This window comes from Sphaerodactylus townsendi, linkage group LG07 (assembly GCF_021028975.2).
Source record: "Sphaerodactylus townsendi isolate TG3544 linkage group LG07, MPM_Stown_v2.3, whole genome shotgun sequence".
Classification (NCBI taxonomy): domain Eukaryota; kingdom Metazoa; phylum Chordata; class Lepidosauria; order Squamata; family Sphaerodactylidae; genus Sphaerodactylus; species Sphaerodactylus townsendi.
Genome location: NC_059431.1, coordinates 73,999,844 through 74,011,141, shown reverse-complemented (window position 1 = coordinate 74,011,141; position 11,298 = coordinate 73,999,844). Strand labels below are relative to the sequence as shown.

The window sequence follows — 11,298 nt, the reverse complement described above, 5'->3', positions numbered from 1 at the left end:
GATTAGGTTTTAGTTAGGTTTAACTTAGTGGTAGCACTAACTATATTAGAACTTTTTGTATCAGACTTAGCCTTTGGTAGTTTTTGGTTAGTTAAGTGGCTAGGCGGGGTTTTGTTTGTATTGTTGCTACTGCTTTAATGGGGTTGTTAAAAGGGAAAATTGGTTTATTATGGCTTTTTTGTTCATGCCCACTGAGAGGCTGGGGGAGGGTCAGAGATCCCTGTGATTTTGGGGCGTGGGAGATATGACAGTAGGCCTAGGCCAGTGATAGCAAATCTTTTCGAGACCGTGTGCCCAAGTTGCTACCCAAAACCCATTTATTTATCACAAAGTGCCAATACGGCAATTTTTACCCTAGATACTGAGGAGTTTGGATTTGAAAAAACATTGAAGCCGAGGCAATCGTTACCTAGGGAGTAAGCTTGAGTGGAAGTGAGGGTGTAGCTTTGCTTTGAAGCAACCATGCAATTCCTCGAACTGGTGAGTCATGACCTTAGGAGGGTTTACTCAGAAGCAAGCCCCATTGCCAGCAACCGAGCTTACTCCCAGGTAAAGGATCATGCTTTAGTTCTTCGCATGAAAATCAGTGGGGTTTAACAGTGCTTAACAGGGTTACCTACACCTCTTTCCCAAAACTAGGTCTTAGGTTTAATGCTAATAATTGAGCCCAGCGGCCCAGACCAGCTTAGATATGTGTGGGGGTGATTTCCTCCCCACGTGATGAACTCTGTGCATGCCCACAGAGAGAGCTCTGAGTGCCACAGCATCCGTGCCATAGGTTCACCACCACTGGCCTAGGCCATATGAAAGACACCAAGGGAGATATGGTTAAGCTCGCTCTCTGTCTGACCTACGGCCTATCCCAAGAGATGCAGGTTGTGTGGTCGGGGTTTGGACTCTGCTCTAAGGTTGTTGTTGTTGAATGTGAGGTCCATTAATAATAAAACTGCCGTCCTATGTGATTACATTGGTCATCAGACTGTGGACGTTGCATGTATAATGGAAACCTGGGTGAGAGAGAGGGAGACAGTTGCCCTCAATGATCTCACCCAGAAGGTTTCATGTTTGTCCAGCAACCTCAGATACAGGGCCGGGGGTTGGCGTGGCGATGCTTGTCTGAGATGCCATCTCCTTTAGGATGTCCCCTATCCCACTGATCACTGAATTGTAATGTTGGGGCCTTTGTTGGAGAAACTGGCTGTTCTGTTGGTGTGCCAGTCGCCTAGCACACTGGCAGACAGCCTGTCACAGCTCTTGGAGGTTGTCTCTGAGTGGGCGTTGTTGTACACAAACCTGTTAGTGTTGGGTGACTTGTATTGAGCATTCATGCGATTGTACAAGAGAGCTGTGAAGGAAGCAAAGAGGATGTATTTTACCTCCTGTATCATGGTTGCTAGCTCCCACCCGGAACAATTGTTTAGAGTAATTCGATCACTTACAACCTCTTCTATGGGTCCAAAATCGAGGGAATTGGCATTAGGCTGTTAGGCATTTGTAAGCTGCTTCATAGACAAAGTCCTGGCCCTCTGCCAAACCCTACCAGCAACAATTGATACAATAAATGAACTGGAGGGCCCTTGGCCGTCTTCAGGTCCTTGTTTGGACCACTTCAGCCTGCTCGACCCAACGGATGTGGACAGGACACTGGCAGCTGTACAATCTACCACTTGTCCTTTTGACCCATGCCCTTCCCGGTTGGTGAAAGCCAGGGAGGAGCTTCAAAGCCATCTGTTGGAGATCACAAACAGCCCCCCTGAGCAAGAGGTTTTCCCAGGTCGGCTTGGAGAATTTGTTCAAATGAAATGAAAGCATTATTGACTGAATATGGCATTGAACATCAACTGACTACTGAAAGAAAAAAATAAATCCCTCACTGAAATGGTTAGGTGCATGTTGTTTGAGAATTTGCACATCAAGGGGTCATGTGTAACGAATACTAGACAACAAGAACCACGTTACGAGGCTGTGGCAATATTTTTTAAGATGATTTATACTATTTTAGTACCTTAAAAAAATATTGCCACAGCCAAACATGTTGTTTGAGGCCAAACTACCAGATAAATACTGGGCAGAGGCCATTAATACAGCAACTTACCTGCAAAACAAATTGCCAAACATAAGACTCCTTGTGAACCTTGGTTTGGGCAGAAGCTCAGTGTGAACCATTTAAGAGGGTTTTTTTAAATCAAAAACATATGTTTATGTTTCTAAGAAAAGTGCTCTAAATTGGACCTGAGAACAGAAGAAGGCATTTTTATAAAATATACACAGGGGTGCAGAGGATACAGAATCCTTAAACATTTGTGATGCAATTTAGGTTAATGAAAAAAATAAAGCAGATTCCAGTGATTTCACCTCAGCAGAGCAAAATCACATGCAGCAGCCAGATGCAGGCTATCTGAATACCATGAACAGTGCACTCGAAGCATCTGAGGACGACAGCACTGTGGACAGCATACATGGAGCGTCTACAGAGCCTGTTCAGCCAGAAGAAGCTGCAAGTCTCAGGAGTTCCAGCAGAACAAACATGGGCATACCACCCTAGAGATATGCTTGTCTTGCAAAGGCAGCAATGGTTCCAGAACATTGCAAGGATACTTGCTACAGAAGCAGAGAGGTGAAAGAAAACTGCAGAAGAGACTGAAACATTCACTCAAAACAAAACATGTACACTTACAGAACTACCACCTAGAAATAAGACAGCAAGTGGGTCTTCAAGACCAAGCATGATGCAGATGGGGAAGTGGAAGTGGAAAGGAAAAAGGCAAGCCTGGTTGCAACAGGCTACTCTCAAGACTTTGGAGAACATTACAATGAAAGTTTTTCACTAGTTGTCAGACACAGTTCTGTGAAACTGCTCTTAAGCATCACAGGTACAAGAAAGATGCAAGTTGAGTACGTAGATGTAAAGTCTGCCTGCCTACATGGAGAAATAGACGTCTACATGGAACAACCACCAGAATTTGAACAACACAAGGGCAACCATCTTGTGTGCAAACTGAGCCCCACGCACTGGCCTCCGTGCAAACTGTCAGGGCCTGGACACGGCAAAAGCCAGCCCACACAGAGGCCTGGGTGTGGCTTAGGGGTGGGGCCACCCACTACTGAGCCCTGCCCCCTGGCCTCTGTGTAGGCCAAGGCCCGCCTCCAGTCTCTGTGCAGACCAGCAGGGCCTGGGGAGGGCAAAAGCCGGCCTGCATGGAGGTCGGGGGTTGGGCTCATGGCAGGATCACCCACAGCTGAGCCCCACCCTCTGGGCTCCATGCAGGCCAAGCAGGGCTGCCGTGTCCCTCCTGGGCTGCCATGCAGTCCAGCAGGGCCTGGGGAGTGCAAAAGCCAGCCCGCACTTAGGCCAGGGTGGTGCTCGGTGGCAGCAGCAGCCCAGGCGGGCGCCACGGCTGCTCTCTTCCGAGCCCCATCCCCTGCCTTCCCCACCTCCCTGCAGCCTGGCACCCCATGTGACCAAAAGGTGTGTGCTCGGGGACATGGCTGATCCCATGTCTCCATAGGCCACACGTACAACTCTGGAAATATCTAATGAGAAACCTGTGTGGACTTGATGACCTGCAGTGCTATCCTACAGAAGAAATGGTTGCAGATGCATTTACCAAGGCCTTAGCTGGAGAAAAATTTGAAAGTCTACATGAGAAAATGAATCTTGTGGACTTTGCATACGACCTTAAGAAGGGGTGTTGGATTTAGAAATGTCTAACAAGCAAAGGAACTGAGAAGACCCAGCAGGGGGCAGGCAAATGGTCAGCTAGAGAGAGCTGTAAAGTTATCGACCACTCCGTCCTTTAGTTTCACCTCTTATCTACCCTCAGACTAATAGTCTCTGGTCTAATATCCTACTTCTTCTGGGAAGTTAGAACAGAGACTCTTCCTAGCTAGCAAGACAGCAGCATGCTATCTTTCCCTCTTTCCAATCCTAAATGTACATCCTAATATACATTTGTATTTTGCCTTCTCAGGCAGTGTGTTAGCCGCTTCAGGCGGTAAACACCAACACAACTTGGGCAAACTGGATTTGCTCAGACCTACTCCATCAGACCTACTCCATCCTTGACCCTGGCCTGTCCAGTTTGCAACTGGAGAGTCTCCAAATATGGAGTTTGTGAAACTGAACATACTAGATTACTCTTCCCCATGACTGACCATGAGAGAGTGCTCAGTCCTGGCACACATGTGCCACCTATCTTGGCACCCAGACTCAACAGGCTAACTTTGTCTAACAGTGGAGCTAATTTTGCCCAGGAATACTCCGAAATCGGACCTGGGAGCAGACATCCCGAAGGCTGGCTTGCCACCCGCTCAGTCTCCGACGTCGCTTGCCCACAGAAGACGCCGGACTGACTGTTGTCGAACAAGACTTCGATCGGGCTGAAGACCGTGGCTCACAAGGCAACGTCCCTTGCAGCCTTCAATCCGGCAGCGAGTCCAAGAAACAGGACAGGAAGAGCCCCTCTGGGGTGTCTGCCTCCTTCCAGATATTCACAGTCATCTATACACACACACACACACACACACACACACACACACACACACACACACACACAGTGTTACAATTCACATGGGGGTGTGGGAGCTGGCAAGCAGGATGCCGCCTGGTTGTACCGCTGGCATGTGGTGGAGCCGTCTCGGCTTTCCCCTCCCTGCGGCTGCAAGTCACTCCGCGCCGCCGTCTGCCGCGGCCTGATGGCCCCTAATCCCTGGCTTGGCCGGCCTCCCGACACACCAGCGCCCGAGCTGGGGCCGCCCCCTGGGACACGCGCAAGCCCCTCTGGCGCCAGATGCGCGCCCAGGCACCCTGCGGGAGCTGCCACTGCCAGCCTGGCCCTTGGGGGAGGGGGGACCAGTTTCCCAGCCATCCCTTTGTGGCAGGCTGGGGCGGCAGACAGAGTCTTGCCCGAGGGCGCCGGGAGGGCAAGGAGGGGGATCGGGCGCTAACTGATCGAGGCCAGGAGGGGCACAGCCCGTCTTTGGAGAAAGCCTAAGTTGCCAGCCCCGAAATCTGAAGCGGGACGCGGCTGATGCCAGCTGGAGAGGCTGGGCTGCCGCGTGGTTGCCCGGCGGGTTCCCGCCCAGCCCAGACAGACTTCGCTCCCACAGACCTCCGCCGAGCGCCAGCCGCCAGCCCCGACCTCGCCTTCGCAGGGGCGCCCAAAGACCCACCACAGCGAGCCTCCGCGCAAACGTCGCCGCTGCGGTGTACACAAACAGCGCGGCGTCCTTATTCGTATTTCCGAGGAGGCGATGCAGGACTGGGCAGCCTTTTTTGTCCGCGGGAATTGTACAGCTTATCTAAGATAATGGGACCCTCCCCTCCCCCAGTTTAGACCCAAGAAGCAAGGGCTGTCTGCTCCCAGGGATATTGGTCACGACATTGCTATAAATGCCTCTAAGGAAGTTGCCGTTTCCCAAGTAGGTCGTGCACTATTTCCGAACGTTTTAAGAATGTTAGAGAAATAAATTACTGAGGCTGGTGAACAACCCATTTAATTTAAATAAATTATGAATGGATTTTAGATAAAAGGGGGTCACAGAAACTTCATTTAGTCTGGCAAATGTAACCTGGCCCAGACCACATCAGAGAAAGAATTTTATATCGATGCTCCCCTTCTGGTTTATGTGGATGGCCACATTTCAACCTGCCAGCGGACAGAAGCGCAATAATAATAATAATAATAATAATAATAATAATAATAATAATAATGCCATACTCTTGTCAGATCTGTGAGGGAGAAACAGGCGAGGTGAGGTGCGTTAAAAAAGATGGTGTAACATCCTAAAGGCTATGATCAAGACAGTTAAAATGGGTTCAGTTGCGCATAGATTTTAACCAATTTTTCTTCATACACGAGATCACGAATCATATTGCATTCTGCATCTTAGTGCAAAATCAGACCTTAGCGTTTACTCCAGAACGGTGAATTTGGATTATTACAGTTCACTGGCTTCGGGAGAATATAAACCTCTTCTTTTCTTCGGATCTAGAAAATACGAACCCGTTCCTGCTTCAACAAGGCACCTAAATCACGCACCTGTTCGCATCTCAGGTGGCTGACTTTAACCAAACTTTTCTGTCTTGCTGTAGAATCAGGGCGGGTTCCTTACCCAACAACAACAACAACAACCTTTATTAGGCATTTAAGGGTTCCTCACCCAAAACATTACATCCTTTTTAATATGCTCACTTCCCTCTCTAAACTCCTGGTCAGATCTCTCTTGACTCTAGCCAGATGGGCAGGGCGATGTTAGATTATTATTTAAACGGTGACTCAGAGCTGGTTCGCAAGAAGACGGGAATAAAATTAATTAAGGAAATGAAAGGCTCTGCATAAAGGGGGAGAAACATTCAAATAGCAGTTTCCCCCGTACATGGGAGAATTGCCTATATTTGCCTTGCACGCAAAATTGGTTTCTCCTTTTGACACGTTTATAATTGCGCATTCCCTGAACGCAAACGACCACCAAAAACCCATCACTTGGATCACGTGCGATGTAGACTCCAATACAGGAGCGCCACAGCATTTGATTGCCAAGACCAATTCACTGAACGTCTGGTTTATCCTTTCATCTCTCACACGGAACAGATCTCAGAGATCACGACCAAACCTCTTTGACTATGTTTTCCTAAAAGTGCCTGAAAACTGCTGGGCTTCATACTTCACAATAGCTTTCGAGATATTTTCACATTCTCTATTTCTTTAGAGAAGAAACACAGAAGAAAATTTTAAACAAACATCCAGTGTTAACATATCAGTCATGAATTTTGTAGGAGTGAGAGTTGGAAGCTATCTGTGCGCGCTGGAAGATCTCTGCAGCTAAACCTATTTCTCCACACAGGGGCCCAAACTTTATACTGAGTTAGCCACGGTCAGTATTGCATTTTCTGATAGGCTATCTTGGGTCTCAGGTTGAGGGGTTCACCATTACCTCCACCCTTTTAACTGGAGATGTCGGGGATTGAATCCGGCACTTTCTGCGAGTCCTACTACTGAGCCAGGGCGGTTGGCAGTCCTTTCAGGTTTGGCGCCTGTGCACTGTTGTTTTCTGATCGCGCTAGAAAGATCACTTGGAGAAAAACTTGGGTGCTGTGTGGTTTCCGGGCTGTATGGCCGTGTTCTAGCAGCATTCTCTCCTGACGTTTCGCCTGCATCTGTGGCTGGCATCTTCAGAGGATCCTCTGAAGATGCCAGCCACAGATGCAGGCGAAACGTCAGGAGAGAATGCTGCTAGAACACGGCCATACAGCCCGGAAACCACACAGCACCCAAGTGATTCCGGCCGTGAAAGCCTTCGACAATACTTGGAGAAAAAATTTGCCATGGCAATGGCAGTGAATCCTGTCGCAATGAATCTTAGCCATGAATCTTACCTATCATCAGAAAGTGGAACGTAGATTAATTCCTGGGCTAGGGAGGGGAGCAGGGAGGGGGAGGAGGAGAACTAGTCTCCGTGTCTGAAGCGAAAACGAGCAGCAATATAGTGACAGTGACCGTGAGCGGTGGGCGCTTGGGAGACTGAGAAGTCACGTAGCTTTTGTTGCCTGCCTGCGAGAAAAGTCATTGAACGCCTCTCTCCCCATGCCTGCACGAGTCCCTGACCCCTCTTTGTCGACTTAAGGAGGGGACAGGAGAAAGTCTCTGTCATGTGCCGCTAAAGTATCAGGAGGAGGGTGTGGGCGGGCGTTTCAGTATCCTGCGTAGGTCTCCTCACAAAACTGAGCGAGGAAGCGCTGCCCAGCCACAAGACCAGCTGCCGTGCCATCTTGCCATCCCGTCTCTAACCACCTTCTCTCTCTGCGCTCATCGAGGGGCAGGCCAATAGCCGGGCGCTTCAGCCTCTCCTGGGCTCCAGACGCGTTTTCGGACTTCCCTTGAAAACCCTACAGCTTCGAGCACATCCTTTCTGAAAAGGGCCCGTCGTCCTCTCTCTGCCTCCCAGGAATCCAATTCCCCACCAGAGCACTGCGAAGAAATACCACCCAACAAGCTGTCAGGCTGAACTCCCAGAAGCTCCTTCGAGCATTAATCTGGAATCCACAAGAAGGCGGCTGTTGGCTATAGTTGCGTGAATCTTTCCGGGTGAGAAAATCAGAAGCTTTCCTGCGGCTGCTCAGGGGAGATTCGCTTCCGAAAAGGTTTTACTGAACTCTAGAAAAGTCCCGTTTGAGCTGAGAGGGTATGTGTGTGGGGACCCCGGGAAAGGGCTGGAATTAAATTTTGCAGTAGAACTGGCTCTGGAATAGCCAGTTTAGAACTGAGTTACGGCTGGCATGCCGAGTGCCCGGAAGGTGGCAGTGATCTTTTTGGCTAGCTTCAATATTTTACATTATTGGTACAGGTGATTTTTTTTAGCCTTTGTATTAGTGAGAAAGTTGCAATTTTCTGCTGCTGAGTGAGTGAGTGACTTGGTTGTGATTTTGGACATGCTTGCCTGGCAGAATGTTCCCCTGAAAGGAACGAAGTTTGCTTTCAAGTAAATGTGTGTAGAATTGGCGTCCCAGTCCGGGGAGGAAGCCTTTCCCGGAAAGGGAAACTGTGAGTGGGAAAGTGATTCAGTCAAGGTGTGGGTTTGCACACCAAATGGCTGGCTGTATTTTGCCCAGTGGTGCCACAGATTTGCTGGAGATGATAAGTTGAGAAGGATTTTGGAGCGGGCAAGCTGAGAAGGATGTTGGAAATGTCTGCTGTTTATTGACTCACCTAGGAGGTTTTGTATGCCACTTTAAACTTTGTAGAAATACATGGGAGTTGGGCGATGAAGTGCTGTGAACACTTGGACGGGTTTGCTCGCCCTTGAGCACCACTAATGGTTGTATCGTGAGATTGTGACAATTCCTTTGAACCCGTTAGGAACGCAGAGGAAGGGATCCTTAGGATCTGGGTGTTTGTCCCTTCTCGACGGTGCAGCCAGTGTGGTGTGTGACTATGTGCCATGCCTCGTCCAGGCAAGAGTTCCTACAGTGACCAGAAGCCCCCTTACTCGTACATCTCGCTGACAGCAATGGCCATCCAGCACTCGGTTGAGAAGATGCTCCCCTTGAGCGACATCTACAAGTTCATCATGGAGCGCTTCCCTTACTACCGCGAGCACACTCAGCGCTGGCAAAACTCCCTGCGCCACAACCTCTCCTTCAACGACTGCTTCATCAAAATCCCTAGGAGGCCGGATCAGCCGGGCAAGGGGAGCTTCTGGGCGCTGCATCCGGACTGTGGGGACATGTTTGAGAACGGCAGCTTCCTTCGGCGCAGAAAACGCTTCAAGGTGCCCCGACCGGAACCTCACATGCCAGCGGCGGGAAAGACAGGAAGTGTGCTGCACCCACACCTGAGCCACTATTTCCACCCGCACCACCAGCCACCACCTCCTCCCCAGCCTCCTGCACCCGGCAAAGGACATCCGGATTCCACTATGGCTGCTGCCGCTGCCGCCGCTGCTGCCGCCGCCGCTGCTGTGGGAAGGCTGCCCCAGTTCCAGCCCTACAGCCCTGCACCTGGGTTCAAGCACCCTTTCGCCATTGAGAACCTGATCGGACGAGATTACAAGGGTGTGATTCAGAGCGGGGGGTTGCCCTTGGCTTCCGTGATGCATCATCTGGGCTACCCGGTGGCCAGCCAGCAGATCAGCACCATGGTCAGCTCCGTTTGGCCTCACGTAGGCGTAATGGAGCCGGTGGGTGGTGTGCCCATCTCCCCAGGGGAGTATGGACCTTTCAGCATGCCAATGAAGGCCATCTGCCATCCATCTGCACAGACTCTTCCTGCCATTCCGATGCCAATCAAGCCCACCCCAGCTCTCCCTCCAACATCAGCCATCCCTGCCCTGACAGCCAACCTGGCGGCACAGCAGCAGCTCTGCCCACCCACTTCTCCCAGTTCCTCTTCCTCCCTCCTGGAACAGACTCCACCAAACTCATCTGAAGGCAAAGGCTCCTTACATTCTGCCTTGGTACATTCTTAGGAAAAGGACTCAGAGAAAAGACTGACATTGCTTTCCCTCTCCTCTCTTAAGAGACAAATTTGTTAAGGGATCTAAAGTCCTTATTTCAAATGTTGTGCGATCAGATTGTTGACAGCCAGGCTGAGGTAAGAGCTTCTGTGTTAACTTTTAGTTATCACAAGCACAAGGTAAATGTACTGGGAGCTAAATGCTAACAGTTGTATTCTGTTTACAGACTTTAAATGGTGTTGCAATAGGGCCCAGACCTTCAAGTTCCATAGCTAAATCTGCAATCCTTAATATCCTTCCTTGGTAGCAAGACAAGAAAGGGACATAAAGCTACCATATCTATGCCTTGTTTTTGGAAAGAATTCCCATCAAATAACCAAATTGCATCAAATTAAAAATGTCTATATGACAAATTACAATCCTAATCCAAATTACAATACTTGAAAGCAGTAATACCGATTCCCAAGTGAACATACTTTAAAACAGAGAGCTATTGGAAAAAGAATAGGTGGCATTTAAGTTCATACTTAAGGAAGTGTTTTAGGATGACATTTCAGGGATGCAGGGTTGATTTTGCCACTGACTTCAGTAGGTCTTATGAAATGCATACAGACATCTTGCCCTGTTAGTGTTATTGTTATTTTGAGAGTAGATCAGGGTTTTTTAGGTATACAGAACCTTTCCTCAATCAGCCTATCACTGCCTGTTCCTAACTACCAAAAATGAACTCCAAGATGACAACAGGCAAGTTGAAATGCTGGGCAAGGGATCATATCAAAACATGACAACAGGCAAGTTGAAATGCTGGACAAGGGATCATATCAAAAAGCAACTAGTACATAACTGAGGAAGATCCTGGTCAGAACTAAGTCAGGGTGACATTTAAAAAAGATCCAGGTTAGCCCAACATATTTGTCTGAAACTGGGTATTCATGTCACACCTTTGTGAACTGAACTTTTGGAAATTTGACATAGTTAAATCATACAACAAAATATCCCATCAACAAATGGGTTGACAAACTGAAATATGAATTATAGAAGGGTAAGACAACACATATACTTTGGATGTGTATTCTGGTAGCCTTATTGGGTTTACATTGAACCTCAGCTTCGGCAACGTTTTCTGGAAAGGTGGCCAAAGTTATTAGCAATGACAAACCAAGCAACAAGGGATTAAACTGTGAACTAAGAGGGAGAGATAAGCTGGTAGTGAGTGAGAAAGTGGTGTTTCTTGTTTCATTGGAGAGGTATTTTGTAACTTGTCATTTGAATGTAAAGAGACAATGAAGTGAAACTTTTTACATAGAGCTCTTTAGTGAGGCCTATGAATTTGACGTAATGCTG

General features: G+C 48.7%; 1 protein-coding gene across 1 annotated transcript; it reads left to right on the top strand.

Annotated features, from left to right (window-relative positions):
• The first annotated feature begins 8,940 nt into the window (after positions 1-8,940).
• Positions 8,941-9,966, top strand: FOXB2 (forkhead box B2). The gene has a single exon (XM_048504175.1). It carries the CDS (start codon positions 8,941-8,943, stop codon positions 9,964-9,966), a length of 1,026 nt encoding a protein of 341 aa, XP_048360132.1.
• The last annotated feature ends 1,332 nt before the right edge of the window (positions 9,967-11,298 follow it).